This window comes from Molossus molossus, unplaced genomic scaffold (genome assembly GCF_014108415.1).
Source record: "Molossus molossus isolate mMolMol1 unplaced genomic scaffold, mMolMol1.p scaffold_m16_p_8, whole genome shotgun sequence".
Lineage (NCBI taxonomy): Eukaryota > Metazoa > Chordata > Mammalia > Chiroptera > Molossidae > Molossus > Molossus molossus.
This window is the reverse complement of record NW_023425402.1, coordinates 96,282,989-96,303,471: the sequence shown is the minus strand read 5'-3', so window position 1 is coordinate 96,303,471 and position 20,483 is coordinate 96,282,989. Positions and strand designations below refer to the sequence as shown.

General features: G+C 39.1%; 1 protein-coding gene and 1 pseudogene across 1 annotated transcript in view; both read right to left on the bottom strand.

Annotated features, from left to right (window-relative positions):
* ADGB (androglobin) overlaps positions 1–16,142 on the bottom strand; it is a 142,756-nt gene extending 126,614 nt beyond the window's left edge. The window contains exons 1-2 of the mRNA XM_036249050.1: positions 16,069–16,142; positions 939–1,098 (exon numbers count right to left, since the gene is read on the bottom strand). Coding sequence (XP_036104943.1) covers positions 939–1,098; positions 16,069–16,142 — 234 coding nt within the window. The remainder of the gene's footprint in view (positions 1–938; positions 1,099–16,068) is intronic.
* A 2,682-nt stretch (positions 16,143–18,824) lies between these two features.
* Positions 18,825–19,847, bottom strand: LOC118621953 (annotated as a pseudogene).
* Between the last annotated feature and the right edge of the window lie 636 nt (positions 19,848–20,483).

Sequence of the window (20,483 nt, the reverse complement as noted above, 5' to 3'; positions counted from 1 at the left end):
GAATGACTCTCTTTTCTCTAGCCTTAAGTCAACGGTAATTGTTCCATGACACTTTGTGTTAGGTATATTTCCATGAATGTTGAGGCTGAGGAACAGAACTAGGGGTGGGGAGCAAGGTTGTGCCCCAGATGGTACCACTTGGCACTGTTGTAATAACTAGGGTTTGAGCTGGTGCTCCACTGAGGATCTGTAGAAACCACCTTCCTGGTGTAAATTAACACATGATCTCAATAAGTCTTGAATTGCTGTTAAAAATATGCAAAATATGACCTTTTTCATTCAAACACATAGAGTTCAAAAGCCCTCTGCATCTAAGTTCCATAATTACCCTAGGTATGGTACAAAGAATGCATTCCCACATACAGGCTAATGTGAGGTTGTTCAAGTACCAAGAGGCAGAAATTAGTTATATGTATTGAATAGCTTTTGTAAACAAACTATTGATATGAATCATGCAGCTTATGATTCTGCATTTTGTGAACAAAATGTAAATGCTACTAAGTACTCTTTCAGAGTACTATGTAAATAAAGACTCCAGAATTCAACCTAGCCATTCTGCAACGTCTTTTCTTTATGATCTTCCCTGTAATCTCCAAATAACAGCTCACAAGCCTTCAGAGGTCTCTCATTTTGTAAACCACAGTCGCCAAAGGCCTGGTTCCCAACGCTGTTCAAAACCCACCAGCTACCCTGTCCCATCAATTCCCCCTTTATTTCATTATGACTCTTTGGTCATCCCCCTCCTCCCACTTACTCAGATGGGATTCACGGAAGCTCAGAACTGAGGCTTGGAAAGACAAGGCAGTACGGAGGACAGAAACTAAGTTCTCTTTGAATGGAGGCTGTGGAGGAGGATGTGCACACCCACAGGTGAGCAAGTCTCACTCCACTGTAAAGTTAAAGGCAAAATGAAGTTGGACACATTCGAGCTTACTCACAAATACAGGGCTTTTCCCCATTTTGTCCTTTTCTTTTACTCCTTTTCCTGCGTCCCACTTTTCTGCATTTATGTCAGCTTCGCTCCATTCTGGCCAGATCGGGAATTTCCCCTTCCTCTGCTCCACAGAGCTCTGTGCACTACTACTAAAATAGAATTGACTAGAGACAGAGGGAAGAGAGGCGGGTTAGTTTTCATTCAAATTTCTGAGACAACATGTTAGATTGATTGCATGACATAAATGTAACGCTCCTGTCAGCAGTCATGTTCAATGCACGTTTCAGTACAGTCACACCTGCGGCCACATGGGCTCTAAAGACAGAAATATACAGAATAGACTATTTCCTAAATAAATTGTGTGCATGAGTCCCTACCTACTCATTCAGGACATTCATCATAAACATATAAGATGCCATATGGGAAAATATTTATATACAACTCCCATTTAAAGAAAATCCTTTACAAATTTAATACTAATAGTTTTTTGAAGATCAGTAAAAACGTCATTTTGACTTTTCCCAGTATAACAGTTCTATGTGATCATTACTGCAAAAGAAAATTTAAAAACGCAAATTGGGTAAATAAGAAAGGCATACCCAATCCATTCTATAAACCACATAAACAACTGTCCATTTTCTCAGACTAATATACAGAAAAATGCCTCTCTTCTTCAAAGATGACATCATTCAGCACACTCTTTTTATAGACAGATCTTATCCACTTATCAGTATATTGTTAATAGTTTCCATGTCAATAAGTATTTATCTATGTATAAATTTAATGATTGCATAATATTTCATTATATGAATATATTGTCTTTCATTTAACTAAGATTCTACTTTGGAAATTTGAGAGTTTTGATTTAAAATATTTTTCCACTATTAACAATAATACTTTAATGGCTATTTTATTGCTAAATATTTACATCCATTATTAATTATTTCCTTAGAATGGCTTTTAATAAAGAGAGTTACTCTACCAAAATATATGCATATTTAAAGTTTGTGATATATTTTGACTAATTTTCTACAGAGAAGTTGGACTTGTTTTATACTTTCATTATTAGTATATTGCATGTTCATATCTCTAAACCTTGACTTTTTATTTTTATGCAATTTAAAGTCTCAACTAGGCTACTTGTTTAATTTTTTACATTTTAACTATACATGAGGCTAGAACCATGCTCTAGATCCTGGGATAAACAAAAAAAAACAAAAAAATGCAGACTAAAATCTACCCTTATGGAGTTCGTATCTTAATGGGTGGAGACACAAAATAAACAGCATAAGTAAGTAAAATACATAGTTTGTTAGAAAGTGTGAACTGGTAAGGGGAAACACAAAACAGGAAGAAGAAACTGAAGAGTTAAGTTGCAGAAGTTTCAACACAGTGGATAAGGAAAGTGCTTCATAACAGGGAAATATTTACCTAAATAGTGAAAGAAAAGAAAAGATAAAGCTGCGTGGATATCTGTGGAAAGAATGTTCTGGACACAAGGAACAGCAAGTACAACAGCAAGGAAGCGCATTCCAGATGCAGAAAGCATTCTGGCTTCTCTGAAGAATGACAAGGTCACTGTGGCTGAAGGGAAGGTAGAGGGAGGTGATTTCTGAGAGATATCAAGAGATGCAAAGATTGTAGAGATGATCTAAAGGAAGGGCATTGGTTTTTACTCTGAGTAAGACGGGAAGCCAGAGGAGGGTTTTGAGCAAACGTTTAAGATGGTATGACTACAATTTTGTAATCATTTTTGATGTGATGTCTACATAAAACTAGAGAAACAATGTAGAAGTCTTTGAAATAACAGTTGAGAGCTAGTGGTGGTTTGGATCAATTGATAACAGTAGAGGAGGCAAGAAATACTCCGCTGTGTATATTTTAAAGGTAGAACAGTAGACTGAGATGATATTTCCAGGCAGACAAAGAGTGGGGAATGGGGCAAAACTGAAATAGTAAACAAAGCTGCATTTCACTTTTTATGAGTTGTGGTTTAGATGTTTACCACATATCTATGGAGATGTTGAACAGGAAATTATAGAATTCTAATGTTTGAGAGAAAAAAAAAAATTTAAACAAAAAGTGCAAATTTGACAGTCATCAGCATTTGGATGATATTTAAAGTCTTAAAACTACATGAAGTCACAAAGAAAATTACTATACAGAAGGAAGATGCACTCCCAGACACTATTCAAAACATGTAACAACTAGTAGGGAATGAACACTGACCAATCTTAATGGACCCTGGTCCCCATGCTGGGCCATGTCCTCAAAGCTACAAGCTAGACATACATTCTTTACTTTAAGTGGTGGGTCAGGTGTGTAAGGTCCTCAGGGTAGGTAAGGACCCAGAGCAGGAGGCAGAAATGTCTGGTAAGGTTATTGTTAAGGCTACTCACTAATCAATATAAAAACATCTCCGTGTTAGAACTATCAACACAGCGATATATATGTTCTGGTATTCCCTGTTAAAAGTCAGAGAGAGTATGTGAAAAGCAGTCAGTGTGGTAGACAAAATAATGCCTCCCCCACACCCAAAAAAGAATATATCTATATCCTAATCCTTGGAACCAGTAGATACATGTTCTTTTTTTCCATAAGACACTTCATAGATATCTTTAAGTTAAGTAACTTGAAATGGGGTGAGTATCCTTAGATTATCTGGGTAGTCCCAATGTACTCCCAAGGGTCCTCAAAAGTGAAAGAAAGAGACAGTAGTCGTCAGACGGAGATGGACTCCGGAAGAATTCACAGAAATGCAAAATTTCTGGTTTGAAGACGGAGAAAAGAGGCCACAGCCAAGGAAGGAGGAACCTGTTCAGAAACTGGGAAAGATCCTTTCTTTGAGCATCCAGAGCGGATGCTGCCTACTGACACCTTGACACTAGCTTGGTGAGGCTGATGTTGGACTTCTACAAATGCAAAATAACAAATTCATATTGTTTTACGTCATGAGGTTTGTGGTGTTATGTTACAGCAGCCAGAAGAAACAATGAGGTAGGAGAACTTAATAGAGGGTGATGCCTTGGAAGTCAAGAAAGGCAATGTTTTCAAAAATGAAAGCCTGAGCCACAGGTCTAAATGTTAATAGATGAAACAAGATAAGGTATAAACAAATAAATGTTGTACTTAGCAACAAGAAAGTGAAAGTCTCCCTCAAATGTCACCTTTTGGGGTTGGAGGTGGAAAGAACTTTCCTGAACACCTATCTTAGATAGCAACTCTCGCCTCTCTGCTTGCTGGTGTATTGATTCACGTCTATAGCACTTGACAATTCTCTCACTACTCCTTATTTATGTGCTTGGTGTGTGTTTCCACAGGCAGAGTTTGTACTGTCTACCCTGGTAGGAAGGTTGGGTGTTTTTGTTCACTCCCTTCATCTCCAACAACAGGAAGAGTGATGGACAACATAGGCAATCTATGTGCCTCTCTGTCATCTATCTGTCTATATAAAATAAAAGAATGAATGTCTTTATATGTATATCATTTCTAATTAATACTGTTTCAAACTTTTACAGATAGGTAGAGATTGACCAAGATGTACACCTATTCTGTTTTCCATTTCCTACATTTCCCATACTCCTTTGCAGTTTTATACCTTGTGATGGTGTTTTAGAGAATAGCATGTGGGGAGGTATGTTGTATCCCACCTTTAGGTTCATAAAACAGTCTGTGAGATGCTTCCTCACTATCTTCTTGCTTGATGCATGGCTCAGTCCTTAGGAGAAGACCTCAGAAAATGGCAACACCCCAGGATAGAAGAAGCCAGGAATCCTCAGTCATTGCATTCAAATTTACCAATAAACTCCTAATCACATACCAGTATGAATAAGAAATACCTTTTGTTGTGTAAGGTCCCTGAGATTTGGAGGTTGTTTGACACTGAAACCAGCATTGATTATTTCCTACTTGCTACTTTATATTCTAGCTAGCATCGATTACTAGCATTGACTAATAAAGAGGATGTAATTCTTTTCTTAGGATTTGGATTTCTTCTTTTGTATCTTTACAAACATATACATAGTAAATTACTTATAGATTTTCTTTCTTTTTTTCAAAATTATTATCATTATTATTATTTTTTGGTGACACTTGATTCTCTTGCTGTGACTTCTGCCTATCCTTTGCATATTCTTATGTTTTAGGCCACTTTCATTGTGAACTTATCCTTAACAGGGCTTTCTTTCCCTCCAATCCCCTTTCCCCAAGGCAATCCTGTGTCAAAAGAATATTTTTCAATGTAATATTGAATTTTATTCTTTCAGAGATGCCAAATAAATAAGTGAGCTAGTAACTCGTAGGTGCTTTAAAACCAGATCTCAAACTTGTCTAAACCTCATTCCAAGAATTTCCATTTCTCAAGGAAGACTGCTTTTTTTCAGGCCGACATCAGGCAAAGAAAAGTTACCTTTCTTACAACCTTTGTGTTTTCACATTCATCTCTCGAAAGAGAACTAAGCTCTTGGAAAGCCATGCCTTTATCTAAGGTCGGATCATCCCCTTTCCTACGTGGGCTCAAGACCTTCACCAAATATGTTTTAAAAAAAAAAGATTCTGCCTTCATAGACTGATAAGCCTTCCCTGGAGAAGCAGCAGCGTCAGCTCACAGCCATGACATTTTGGCCTTCAGTTTCCTCCTAATTTCTGAATTCTGGACATTTTTTTCTTTATAGAAGCATTTCTAGATATTTTTACCTAAAAAAAATCTTAATCTACCATCTTGCTGGAGAAGAGAAATCTGAGAATATATACGTAGTAAAGAATTATTCCTAAGTAACATGTAGGAAAATATGAGAAAATGATGATTAGAATAGTTTTTAGGAAAAAGGGGAAATTTTTCATGATATTAATGGAAAAGTCAAGAGTGTTGGTACAACATAAAAAGAAATAGTGATTTTGTATCCATTCAAACCATAATAAAATTACCTCATTAAGGAAGCTCAAATTAAAGTTTTTTTTTAGAAAAGGAAGATCTAATTTCTTAAAAAATAAGGACCCTGCTAGATCACGTTTCGCTTTCCTTCCCTTCTGTCAAGTGTAAGGAAATGTCCTGCCTCCCTCCCTTACGCTGTTAAACTTTGATACTAATTGGCTTACTTTCCTTGTAACGTCCAATTTGTTTTCATCTGTATTGAAGATTACTTAAAAAGACGCTCACTATGAGGCAGGACAGTAAGAAGCCAGGAAAATTCCTTGGCAAGTGGTATGGGAAACTGAGACAGATCGCTGATTCAAACTAGCCTTATCCAGCACCCTGACTCACCTGCCTCCTTCTCCCTTTTACAACCACTCCTTTAAGCATTAAGTCATCAGGACAATGAGGTTCTGATCAGTATCAAATTATGGTAGGAACAAAGCCTCAGGCCTGTTGACCACAGTGACACAGTTTTGGTCAAACTAGAGATAACATCTAGGCCTTAGTTGTGTTTCAGCTCCAGGTCCAGAAAAGTAGCAAAACCAGATGAAGTTACACCATAGCTGGTACCAGGACCAGCAGCATTGATCAATGACCCCCTACCTAGCACTGACCAATCAGTAGAGAGCATGACCCCAACCCTATCTGCTCATTTTGATGAATCAGCATATTAAAGGACAAGCCTGGATAGCTGATGAATATTCTACTGAGATATTCCCCTGAGACCTCCTTTAAAATTTCTGCCTTTAGAAAATAAATAAAAACCCTTAAGACAAAGGACCTAGTACATGCTCTCTTTCCCTAGATCACACCTGGGTGCCCCCTTTCTTCAGGCTTGTATCTTTGCTTTTTTTCTCCTAAGCTTTAAGGGTCCCCAGGAGACTTGCAACCAGAGGAGCAGAGGGCAGTGGCAACTCATCCTGGGCTAGCCCCCTGAACCTCTCTACCCTTCTTTGGCCTCAGTAACTTATTTCCTGAGTCCACACAGCCCAACTGGCTCACTTCTTCTGCCTCTGTGACTTTTTTCCTAAAAGACCAAGGCAGCTCTCTGAGCAGCCTGCTCAAATCTTCTCTTCCAGTGGTCTTTCACTTTGCATGCTAAATAAACTCCCTCTTGTGCTACAGTCCTTGGCCCTGATTTCCTTCTTTGCCGAACTCAAGAAGTGAGGGCTGCCAGTCCTGGTAAAACTATAGATGAGTAGCTCATCTATAGTGCTATACACATAATATAAACAATGGTCAAATAATCCCAATGGCAAATATACTGCAGACTTCAAATGAGCATGTACAAGTGTTGAAACTCTCAGTACACTGTGCCTTTGAAGTTCACTGCTAAAGTGCACCTATTGTTCTAACATACTTGGGATCCTTTAAATAGTTGAATCACATTATTTCTGGTCTCATCAATTCTGAGAATAAGATAATCTATAAAAACAAAAGTAGCCTAGGACTTCTGAAGATTTAAGAACTAGTAATACTGGGAAATAAATGTTGCCAAACCTTAGAAAATGTACACATGTAAAGAAATCAAACCTGCCACACTGAAAAAATCAGGGATATACACAGAGTTATCCTACTCACAGCAATATACCCAAACATTACAAATGATTAAATCCATTAAAATTACAAGTTGTATAAAAGATTTCGAAGATAAATATATTCTTTTTGTATATAGCTAAATGCTCCATTCTGCACAATCTAAATATTCTACTGAGCTAGGAGAGTGTTATTGTCCCTTTTAGCAGAGACTAGAAGTCTGTATACAAAACATATTTGTGGAACTTTATTTTTTTAAAAGCAATAAATGTCACGGGGGAACATTTATAATATAAAATATGTATATTCCAAATGTCAAGTGATATTCCAAAGGAAACCAATGTTTGGAGAGAGGAAAAATTTCAGGTAGCCAACCAAGGGGCTAATTTCCAGAGTAGAAATATAAAATACAAAGGTGTTCCAGGGGGAAAAAAGAAACATGAAGCAAATTTATAACAGCAGGCTAAGTCGGACAGTATCTGACATGAAAATGACATATGATGTAAGCCGCAAATACAAAGATCAGTTCATATATATGTACAATTTATGATTGAAATGAATTGATTATGATTGAAGCCACTGAAAAATGTGGATGACTGGTTGCCAGAGGCAGAGGGTGAGGGGTAGGAAAAAGGGTGAAGGTGGTCAAAAGGTACAAACTTCCACTTATAAAATATGTAAGTCATAAGGATGTAATGAACAGCAAGTTGTTGATAGTTAATAATACTATATTGTATATTTGAAAGGTATTAAAAGAGTAGATTTTAAAAGTTCTCATCACATGAAAAAAATTTTCTAACTATATATGATGACATATATTAACTACTTTATTACAATGATCACTTAACCTTTCATACAAATATCAAATCATTATGTTGTATACCTAAAACTAATATAATGTAATATGTCAATTATACCTCAACTTTAAAATGTTAACGGACTAATTATAGAAATAACCTGTAGTTGTGGACTCCGGGCTGAAATAGTGAATGAAATCCACAAGTAGGTACTAGGAATTCGATTTGAGCAGAGGAAGTCCAAGTTTAAAAGTCTGTATGTCTATTTTTGGAAAAGAAGATGATTTTAACTGGCATATGTCAGGACACCAGAAACAGGCTTTGTAAATGAGCAAGTGACTATTTACTCATGAGCTCCTGGCTGTGGATTAAGGCTGGTATAACTCCCCCTATAGTTTATGGCGTAACAGGCAACGTGCCACTTCCCTGTGAATCTGTGTGGAAACAGGCTGGCCCAAAGAGGAGAATCGGGGATGGGGTGCCCTCCATTACTATGGATGTGGTATCAGGGATAGCTCTTCCCACATAGGAGAAACTCCTCCAACCTCCCAAATTTAGGGCTTGGGTAGGGGCAAAGGTTACATAAAAGTGCAGCCACCAATTAAAGACAGAGTTTTTGTATTGGAACAGAGTGTTAGAGGTTCCTATTGGTCCTTTAACCATTTAATAACTGAATCATAGATTGGTCCTGAGGTTCACAAAGAGGAATCAGAGTTTTTAGGGGAAGAGAGACGTTCTTCAGGGAGCTCAGAAAAGCAGCTATTTGCCAATTGATAAAGAAGCATTTCAGTATTGCAACAACTGTCCCTTCCTTTTAAGAAGGGCATCCCAGCTGATTGTCAGCAATTGGTAAGGAGCAAATCATCCTGGAAAGCCGTCTAAACCACGTGGCAGAGAGCAGTATGCATGAGTTTTGAATATCTATGAAATTTGAACAGCAGCAACAACAAGAAAAACCCTAGCATTACAAAGCAAAAAGAGAAACTTAAAAACTTGAGGAACAGTCAGTAAATCTATCAAAAGAAAGAAATCACCCCTAAGGTTAAAGAATTGTTAAAGAGGTATTTAAAATAAGCATGTTTACACAGCCATTGTGGCTCAGTGGTTGAGCGTCAACCCATGCACCAAGAGGTCACTGGTTTGATTCCCAGTCAGGCCACATGCCCAGGTTGTGGGCCTGATCCCCAGTGAGGGGCATGCAGGAGGTGGCCAATCGACGTTCTCTCTCATTGATGTTTCTATCTCTCTCCCGTCCCCTTCCTCTCTCTCTAAAATCAATAAAAAAAGAAAGTTTATTTTTAAATTTTTATTATTATTATTTTTTTATCCTTACCCGAGGACATTTTTCTATTTTTTGTTCAGATAGAGTGGGACGGAGAAGGAGGAAGAGAGAAAGAGAGAGAGAGAGAGAGAGAGAGAGAGAGAGAGAGAGAGAGAGAGAGACATCGACGTGAGAGGGACACATCAAGTGGCTGCCTCCCACAAGCATGACCCAATCAGGGCCGGGGACAAACTGCAACCAAGGTACATGCTCTTAGTGGGAACTGAAACTGGGTCTCTCTGGACCGCAGGCCAACGCTCTAACCACTGAGCCAAACTAGCCAGGGAAGAAAATTTTTTTTAAATAAAATAAGCATGCTTAGAACTACCAGAAAGAAAAAAGAGGGAAAGGTTCTGCTTTGCAATGAGAACAGGAAGATACTAAACACACACAGAAAAAAAATAAGACCAATATGAATAAAGAGACATTGAAAAATTTTAGTAGTGAAAACTTCAGATATTGAAAGACTACATAAAGCTGAAGAGAGAAGAGGACTAGTTTAGAAGGTATAGTTTTTAAAATCAAATGTTTGTACTGGTAGATTAAAAAAATGTAAAATAGACAAGTGAATAGATTGAAAAACTTCAGTATGCTGAATATTTATCCTAGAAAAATAAAATGGTTAAAATGAGCGTGGGGCGAGGGTTGAGAAAAGTATTTGATGATATATCTGCAGAATAATGTTTCGAATTGATGAAAGACATAACTTGAGATTGGAAAATGTAAATCAAGCAGTAACAAAGAACAAATGGAAGATGAGGGGATGGAAATCTACATCTATATCTATCAATTGCAATTACAGATCTATGATAAAAATGAAAATCTGTCCTCTTAAGGAAATGACAAATTACCTCAAAATAAAAGGCAATCAACCAGCAGCAACAGGAAACACCATAAAGCAAAGATAAAATAGCTATCTATCTGGAAATTAGGACCCAATTAAACTCTTATTCGAAATTGAGATAGAAACATTTATCTTTAATTAAATGAAAATATTTAAAACTGTGAGCTTACCATGACAGATTCTTGGCCCCCCTAACAATAATTACCAAATAATTGATCTCAGGAAAATAGGATATGAACCCAGAAAGAAAGAGTGGGATACAAGTAACAGTGGTAAACCAATGAGTCAATAGAACATTTTGCCAAAATTCTAAAAAGCATTTCCAAATAATGATAATAGTTAGCTTTGTGCTTTTAAAGATAACAAGGGGGTCAATTGTATGAAGGTGAAAGGTGACTAGCATTTGGGTGGTGAGCATAAAATAGGATATACATATGGTGTGTTGTAAAGTTGTATGCCTGAAATTTATACAATATTATTAACTGTTACCCAGCTAATTTAATAAAAAGTAAATGAAGGCTATCAAAAATTAAAGAGATGGGTAAGAGAATTCTGGTGGACACGTGTGCCTGTTTTGTTTTTATTTTCCTTTAGGAATAATATTTAATAACTGTAAAGTTTGTAGGAAAGTATTTAAGGATTAGTGTATTTTTAAAAATTAAGGATTGTCTTAGTTCAGGCTGCTATAACATAATGCCATGGACAGTGTGGCTTATAAACAACAGAAATTTATATCTCATAGTTCTGGATGCTGGAGGCCAACATCATGCGAGCATGATCAGGTTCTAATGAGAACCCATTCACAGACTGCAGGTGGTGGCTTCGCAGTGTCCTCACATGCTGAAAAGAGTGCCAGCTATTTCTTTGGTTTCTTCTGATAAGGGCACCAATCCCATTCATGAGAGCTTCACACCCATGACCTTATTACCGACCCCACCCCCAAAGGCCCATTTGGGTCTAGGGTTTCAACATATGAATTTTGGGATATACAGATACTCATATCATTGCAAAGCTATTCCAAGAAATAAAATATAAAACTTCCAAACTGAGAGAGAACAAAGTGGATGTGGCATTAGGGAACAGCTCACTGTAACTAGGCCTTAGATAAAAGAAAAATTGGGAATGCAGAATTCTTTTAATTAGAGTCAAATCAACCAATATGGATGAAGACATAAACATTTTAGGAAAAGACTGTTTCAGAATGAGAAAGGAACCTCATTCAACCAATAGTTCACTTCTTTTCTACCAACATGTATGGGACACCTGCTCTGTGACAAGCACTGTGGTAGATGATGGAGTTACAGACATAATTTATATCTCTGCTCTCAAATTTATTTTAGAATGCAAACAGGTAAACATGATTTCAACATAATGTGATATGCACAGAGATCAAGTATTCGTCAGTGGGAAAGAAGGGGGTATTATGCTCAAAGAGAAGCAATAAGAGAAACTTTCTGCAATAAATAGCATTAAGTGGTTTTGGAGGATAACTAGACATTTTCTAGGTTTAAAAAGGAGAACGGGCATCACTAGAAAAAGAGAGCAGCATGAGAGACAGTGTAGAAGCAAGAAGCCGAGTAGGTGCAGAGAATTAGCAGATCTGAATGAGCAGGTGTTATGAAGCAGGGAAATTAGGCTGGAGAGAAACCCAAGGTCCCACTGGGGGACCTGCTGAGGACTGTGAACCTTATTTTCTAGTTAATGTTGACTTTGCCCATTATACAGAGATAAACATTTTATTCATATATATATATATACACTTTAATATTTACCCATAATAGACAATTGGTTTAAAATTGAGAGTTTGAGAAACACTGAAGTTTCAATACAACTCAAAAATGAGCACAATGATAATAATTAGGAAAATTTGATATAAGGTTTATCATATCTCATAGTTGCATTCTTTTAATTAAAATTCTTGTATCAAGATGTCACTACTACGTCAAAAACTAGTTTTTTTGTTTTTATCCTCACCTGAGGACATTTTTCCATTTTTTTGTTCAGATAGAGTGGGAGGGAGAGAGAGAGAAACATCGACGTGAAAGGGACACATCAAGTGGCTGCTACCTGCACGACCCACCCAGGGCCAGGGAGAAACTGCAATCAAGGTATGTGCCCTTAGCAGGAACTGATCCTGGGTGTCTCTGGACTGCAGGCTGACACTCTAACCCCTGAGCCAAACCGGCCAGGGCGAAAAACCAGTTTTTAGAAAAGATAGTATGTACTGGCAATTATATCTCATGTGGGATCTCATTTTTAGGCAAAGAATTCTACCCCTACCTGCAATATTTTATTTGTGGATTATATTTGTGTACACTGATTAAAATCTCATCTTAATATTTAGAAGTAAAATGTAAAATTTCAGCAATAAACCTGAGAGATATTACATCCATCTCAGTTGGAGTAATGAGGATTGGACTTGCCTTCTCACTTGACACAATTAAAAGCCTGGGCAATCCACATAAAGCTGGTGTTCAATTCAGTCATTAAGTGATGAAGGAAAATTATATCCGAAAGACAGGAAACAAATGAGGTTTGTTACGGCCCTAAGAGATTGTCAAGCCCGTGCTGAAGAGGTAGCCCAGACGTATCCCAGCAGACTTCTTGAGTAGAGGAGAAGGAGATGAGAGTCTGGGGGAGAATTTGGTCACAACTAGAAATAGATGATTCTGATTTCTCAATTGTAACATCTTAGTTTTTTTTTTAGCTCTGTGAACAGAAAATCAGATCACAAAGGGAGGGAGAACTGGGGCTCAATCAAATTCAGAAGGACTGAAAACCAAGCTGGGTAACTAAACTATGAACTCACATTTAATAAACAAATGGTAACTGCTAGCCACCATGAAAGGCAAAAGCCAGACATGGCCCTTGTCCCCAGTTTGACCAGAGTTTTAGGGAATAAAAGATGTGTTACGGATGGCAGCTCTAGATGAGATTCTATGGGATGGCCATTTTCAAGACTCTGACAAAGTTTTCCTTCATTTCTCTCTCCAGGACCATGTTATATATGTTGCATTTATTGGATGTATAACCACAAGGTGTTGTAAAATGGCATATCCATCTTATTATATGTTTACAGTATACTCAAATGACAATTATAGTGGAGTGTTGCTAGACTTCGATCCCTAGGCCCCATGCTGGGTTACACTTTATTTATCTTTTATCTAGGACTTAGCCTGGTATCTATGATGGTCCTTCAGTAAAACTTAGAGGATAAACTTGATTTATGAAGAACTTGACAACCTATCGTATAATGCTACAGCAAAATGATATGATGTTTAATGCTCAGTAGATAGTTTCTAGCAAAGCTTAGGTTTTGTATAACAATTTGCTTTTATTCTTCCATTTTCATAAATATACACATATATATTTATTGATTTAATTCAACTGAAATATTTTCTGGAAAAAACACATGTTAGAAATAACATTACCACCTCGAAAAGAAATAGAAAGTACAGGCGAGGAAAGAGTTGGCATCTTACCATCAGGGACATTAGCAACGTCACAGGACCAGGCCACATACGGTGTTTAATGACATCTGGGTTGATCAGTTTCGTATAGGAGTTACTCTCATCTCTTTCAGGATATAAACTCTACAGTTAAAGATTTTTTCCAAGTTCCTTAAGAGTTGTGACCCTTCAATGTGCATTAATTATAACCATCATTGATTAAGGTTGTTAGTGTATTAAAAAATTCTCTTACAATCATTTTATAATCTCTTATTTAATCACTGTCACCCATTCGTTAAATAAAAATTTTAAGTGTCTACTATGTATGACCCAAAAATCTGTTGAGGTACTAAGGATTCAATAGTTTATAAAATAGAAATAAAAAAATCCCTGCTTTTATGGAACTTGCATACTATTAGGAAGACATATAAATACACAACATTTTTAGAGAGTAAGATAAATAGCAGTTAAATAATCAAAAAATAAAAAATAAATAAAGATGAAAATAAGAGAGAAATAAAGTAGCAAAGGAAAACAGGGAGTTTTTTGGTTTGGGCAGAAAAGTGAGGGTTGTGATTTTAAACCAGTTGGCCAGAGAAGCTGGCATGAGACGATGTCATTTAGGTAAACACCTAAAGGAAGTGAAGGAGAAAACAGCATGAAAAACTGGGGGAAGACCTTTCCAGCAGAGGAAACAGTAAAGGCCCTGAGGCAGGCACAAGCCCCAGGTGTACCAGGGAAGAGGATGTGAACAAGGGGGAGGCAAAGTCAGAAAAGTAAAAGGGACCTGATCTTGTAGGACCTTGTAGGTCTTGAACCTATAAGAATGGAAACTGTTAAAAAATGTTGAAATGACCTCACTTACATTGGTATGCAGCAGGGAAGCAACCCTGTTAAAATTATACTTATGTATGTAATATAGTATCTAGAAAGTGAGTTAATACAATGAATGTATCCTCTGCCAGGTATCTGGAAGCCTTCTTACGAGAGAGGACAGAATGAGGAACTACGGCATCAGGAATCCCAGGCATGGAAATGAGTGTGGAAGAGAAGTTCGTGGAGAGAAAAACACGAGGGACCAGAAGTCCAAGGTGGGATTTTTGTAGACAAAGGAGGAGAAGAAGTAGGCAGCCAATATGTGAGAATCCAGTTAAAAAGAATTTACTGCCTGCTTTCCCCCACCCCACAGGGACAGCCAGAACATGAGTGATCCCACCGAGGTAGGATTGGCATCTGGCAGTCTCTCGCATGGAATCAATTTCAGCAATTTTGTAACTTCAAATAATAGCCCAACGAGTGTGCTATTAGTGACTGGGTATTTCTAGAGAAAAAATAAGACGAAAGGGAAAAAAATAATAATGAGGAGGTACATACACAGACACCACAGGATAGAAGGCATACAGATTCCATGAGCTAGGCTCTGTATAATTTCCGGGAGTAAACATTAGTGACATGAACTCCATATTTATATAGTTGTAACTTTTTGATCCGATTTTATGTCTGATGCCATCTGAATAAAGGTCTTTAGATGTTGGAATGGGGCAGACTCAAACTAGGGAAGTCAGTCTCTCTCTCTCTCTGTCTCTCTCTCTCTGTCTCTGTCTCTCTCTCTGTCTCTGTCTCTCTGTCTCTGTCTCTCTCTGTCTCTGTCTGTCTGTCTCTGTCTCTCTCTCTGTCTCTGTCTCTCTCTCTCTGTCTCTGTCTCTCTCTGTCTGTCTCTGTCTCTGTCTCTGTCTCTCTCTCTGTCTCTCTCTGTCTCTGTCTCTCTGTCTGTCTCTGTCTCTCTGTCTCTCTCTCTGTCTCTCTGTCTGTCTCTGTCTCTCTCTCTGTCTCTGTCTCTCTCTCTGTCTCTCTCTGTCTCTGTCTCTCTGTCTGTCTCTGTCTCTCTGTCTCTCTCTCTGTCTCTCTGTCTGTCTCTGTCTCTCTCTCTGTCTCTGTCTCTCTCTCTCTGTCTCTGTCTCTGTCTGTCTCTCTCTGTCTGTCTCTGTCTCTGTCTCTGTCTCTCTGTCTCTCTCTCTCTCAGCTGCAACCTGTCTGAGCGTGTGAGTGACCTATGAAGGAGAGGAGCACCCAGAAGTGCAGCCCAGAAGCTGAAGCAGAGAAACTAGGGGCTCTGGGGAGCAGGTGGGTCGAAGGGGGTTATGGGGGAGGAACGGGAGCAGTAATCTCCGGGCTGAGTTCCCACAGAAGTCAAAGCTAAAGCCCCGCGGAGGCAGAGCGGAAAGGCCCAGGGGTCAGCTAGGGCTGAGATAAGCCGGCAGAGGTCTCTTACTCCTTAGATTTCTCGGAGCCATGCGCTGAGTTGATACGATGCACCTCTTTCCTCTTGGCTTGTTTGGTGGTCATGGCTAAGGCCGACCCAGGCGGGCTCCGCTGGGGCACCCGGCCTTCTGGGAGACCCGGCTCCGCGTCCGCCGTTGCCAGGAGACCGCGGCGCGTCCTGCAAACGCCTGCGCGGCTCTGCCCCCGCGAGCGCTGGCGCAGACGCAGAGGGCCCGGCTCTGCGTGCAGGTGGAATCCCGGGGGGAGGGGGGGGGTCTGCGGAGGGATCCGGGCTTGACAGCAGGACTGATGACAGCAGGACTGATGACAGCAGGACTGATGACAGCTGTGCTAGGTCGGAGTTCTTCTGTCAGGTCTAGCCTATCTGGCTCTGACCTTCGGAACCATAGACATATATGTATCTCAGATTTTCAACTGCTTGAAGATGGATGGCATGAGAGGTTCCTTCTCCCCAGGTCTTCTCTTCGCTGAACAAGTTCCTTTCATAATAACTAAAGGGACATTGTGGGAGCACTGAATTTGCCAGTGATTTGAATACAGTGGCTGCAAGGGGATCCCTGCAGAGAAGGCAGGATCATGACACCTTAGTCACTTCATGGTTTGATGTCTGTGATTAAACAAGTCCAGGGTCTTGATTATTCGGTCGTATGAAAGAAAAAGTCCCAGTCAGAGAATCGAGTGGCCCTTGAGACACTTACTGAAAAGACATTGGAGCCAAATGACACAAACCAAGCAAACCAAGACCTATTAGTCTCCAGATTAATGCTCATCCAACCCGAGGTTTACTGATGAGCTATCTCACCTTGGGCAAGATCTTCCTTCTGCGTCCCAGTTGACTCGTTTATACTTATACCTACTCACTATTCTGTTTTGAGGACAAATAAGATGTTTGTAAAATGTTTAGCACACCATGAAAGCCTAAACATGGAAGCCCCTGTTTCCGAAGAGCAGGCAAATAAAGGAATGAATGAAGCTGAGAAATGCTTAGACTGGAAAAACTTTAACATTCATTAAGACAAAACAAAGCATTGTGCTGGCCCAATACAATCTCACTTCAGACAGATTTCACCATACACAGGCCTGAGGTTTATATTCTCTGTTACTAGTTGGCCTCTCCCATGAGCCTAGACATAAACACCTTTAAATAAAGAAACAACACCCTGCTTTTGGAATGGGCAATGCCCAGAGGCCCAGCTCTGCAGGGGAGAAGCAGCTTCCTGCAAAGCAAATCTTTCTACTGCTCTGACAAGTCTAATCATCATTGGGGGTTATACAGATGACAACAGACAGCAACTTCGTTGTATTTCTTTCTTTTTTTTTTTTTTTACTTTGATGTATTTCTTTTTTTCTTTATTGATTTTAGAGAGAGAGGAAGGGAGAGTGAGAGAGAGATAGAAATGATGAGAGAGAGATCATCGATTGGCCGCCTCCTGCATGCCCCCCAGTGGGGATCGGGTCCAAAACCTGGGCATGTGTGCTGACCAGGAATCAAACTGGTGACTTCTTGATGCATGGGTCGACGCTCAACCACTGAGCCACACCAGCCGGACAACTGTGATGTCCTTCTATATGCAAGATAAATAACTTCAAAGAGAGCAGCGTTAACGTTACGATGGAAGAAGTGCCCTACAAATATCTGTTTTTGTGAAGACAGTGAAGATATCTTTTTTTTTTTTTTTTTTTATCCTCACCCTAGGACATTTTTCCATTTTTTGTTCAGGTAGAGTGGGAGGGAGAGAGAGGAACAGAGAAAGAGAGAGAGAAACATGGACGTGAAAGGGACACATCGAGTGGCTGCCACCCGCACGACCAACCAGGGCCGGGGACAAACTGCAACCGAGGTACGCGCCCTTAGCGGGAACTGAACCCGGGTCTCTCTGGACCGCAGGCCAACGCTCTAACCGCTGAGCCAAACCGGCCAGGGCGACAGTGAAGATATCTTAAGGGCTCTACCTCACTTAGCCCAGAAATGAAATTTCTAGAGAACTCTCCTGAATGAAAGTAGAGGACTAAAATTTGAGAAAATGTCGTTTAATAGAAAATCTTATCAGAGTAATCAAATGCATAGCCATAGTCATAGATGAAGACTACTGGGTAAAAATAGCACAATTTTAAGCAACTAACCCATGGACAGGCCATCCCTGCAGTCATGGTTAATGACTGGAAGATGCCAAGACATTAGAGAAGAAATGTCTTAGGAATCAAATGATCAACAGCACACCTATCTTATACAGGTAATGAACTCTAGACCAAGAGAAGAGAAAAGAAGTGTCTTGCTGGACGTTATACAGCTACTTAGTGGTGGAGTGTGGACAAGAAACATTAAAGGCAGGAACATCTGTGTAAGGTAAACAGCATTATTATACTCAGAGACTGTTTTCTCATGTTAAATTAAGATAAAAAAACAAGGGAGTTGACACATGATGGGAGAATAGTAAGACTTGGAACAACTCTCCCCAATCATACCAAACTCACATGTTTATTACAGAACAGAACTGGCTCTGAAAAAAATTATTCCGCAGTGCATCTCACAACAACAACAACAAAAATTGCTACTTAAACTCTTACCAAAATGATTTTTATTTGTATTTCTACAGAAACAGTGAGTGGTCACTCATGGCACTTGGTAATTTGTCCCAACATGAAAGAAAGTGTATTAAATCAGTAAATGCCATTTTGAAGAGTCTTTGTCACAAATTCAAGATAGGCCTGTTTAGCAAAATCCAGTACTATTCCTTCAGTACTTTATAAATGGAATTTTCTTCTACTTGTATCCATTTCCCAGGGCTCATGGCCCCATTCATATTCTCCATATTTAGAATCAAAGCCTCCTTTCAGAAGCGATCTTAATTTTAGGGTGAAACGTGGTCCAAGTTCCTGAATTCCCACTTTCTTTTCACTGTTGAATATGTATCCGTGAAATCTGAAAGTCTGTTGATTGTGGAATGTGCCAACCTGCCTTCCGATACACTGAGGATTATAGGGAAAGAGAGATGCAAGTATCCATCCAACAGAATGACCCCGCCATGTTGTAAAACTATTCAGAATTATTTCAGGTGTGTGCTCTGCAGAGTCTTTGTCTCTTCTCTTAATTTCTTCACCCAGATGAACACCACTTAGTTTAAAATGAGCAGTTGGGACATTTGGCAAGTGACTCAGAATTAATCCACTTGGTGTTTTATGATCTTCATTAATAACAATCAGATCTGTGAAATCTCTTGAAATGCACTGTGGGGTAACTTTTTTCAGAGTTTGTCCTCTTCTGTAATAAACATCAGTCTAGTATAACTGTGGAGAGTTGTTCACCGAGTCTTACTGTTGTCCCATGAGGTCTATCAGATGTTGTAACGAGAATCTTGGGAGAAGTGTGTTGAAATAAGAAGCAAATTCATCTGTAGCTTCATCATCAGCAACCTCTTCATCACTAGGGTCTACTGTGATTTCATCATACACTCGCTGGTGGTCAGTGGTCTAGGGTATAGGCTTTGGTGGAGCCTTATCACCAAGAGACTCTCTCTCTCTCTCGAGTTTTTTTCTTAGCTGCCAACTTCTCCTTCTGCTGCTGCTGTTTCCACTGCGTGAACATTAAGTGTCGCCACTGTTTGTTCTTGATCTCCGAAATGCCGAAGCCTGGAGGAAAGGCAAGCACTACTGGGGGTTGGACCCTGTTTTCCGTCACCCCATCCTCAATGACGGCATCCTCCTGAGGTCTTCAGCAGCGCCTTTGTGTCTCAGGCCTTTTTATCTGCTGCCACCAGTCTTCTCCATGGTGTTTGCTGCTTGAGGTAATAAAATTTTTTGGAAAAGTTATAAAGTGCTTATTTCTTTCTTTCTTTTCTAGATCCCCCCCCTTCCCCACCTACTCACCTTTGGCAACCACCAGCTTGTTCTCTGTATCTATGGGTCTGCTTATACTTTGTTTATCTATCTTTTTAAATATTTCACATGTAAATGAAATCATACAGTATTCATCTTTGTCTGACTTAGCGTAGTACCCTTTCATTCCCCCCATGGGGTGGCCAATGCAAGATTTTTTATGGCTGAGTAATATTTCATTGTATATATACCACATTTTCTTTATCCATTCACCCATCAATAGATACCTAGCCTATTTCCATATCTTCACAATTGTAAGTAATGCTGCAATGGACATAGAAGTGCATATATTTTTTCAAATTAGTGTTTTTGTCTTTTTTCAATTAAATACCCAGAAGTAGAATTGCTGAGATATAGGACAGCTCTATTTTTAATTTTTTGAGGAAACTTCATACTGTTTTCCACACTGGCTGTACCAGTTTACAGTCCCACCAACAGTGCACAAGGGTACCTTTTTCTCTTATTAATTTCTAGTGCCATCTTCTTTCGCCTTTATTATATTATATATGCAGCACGCATAAATGGAAT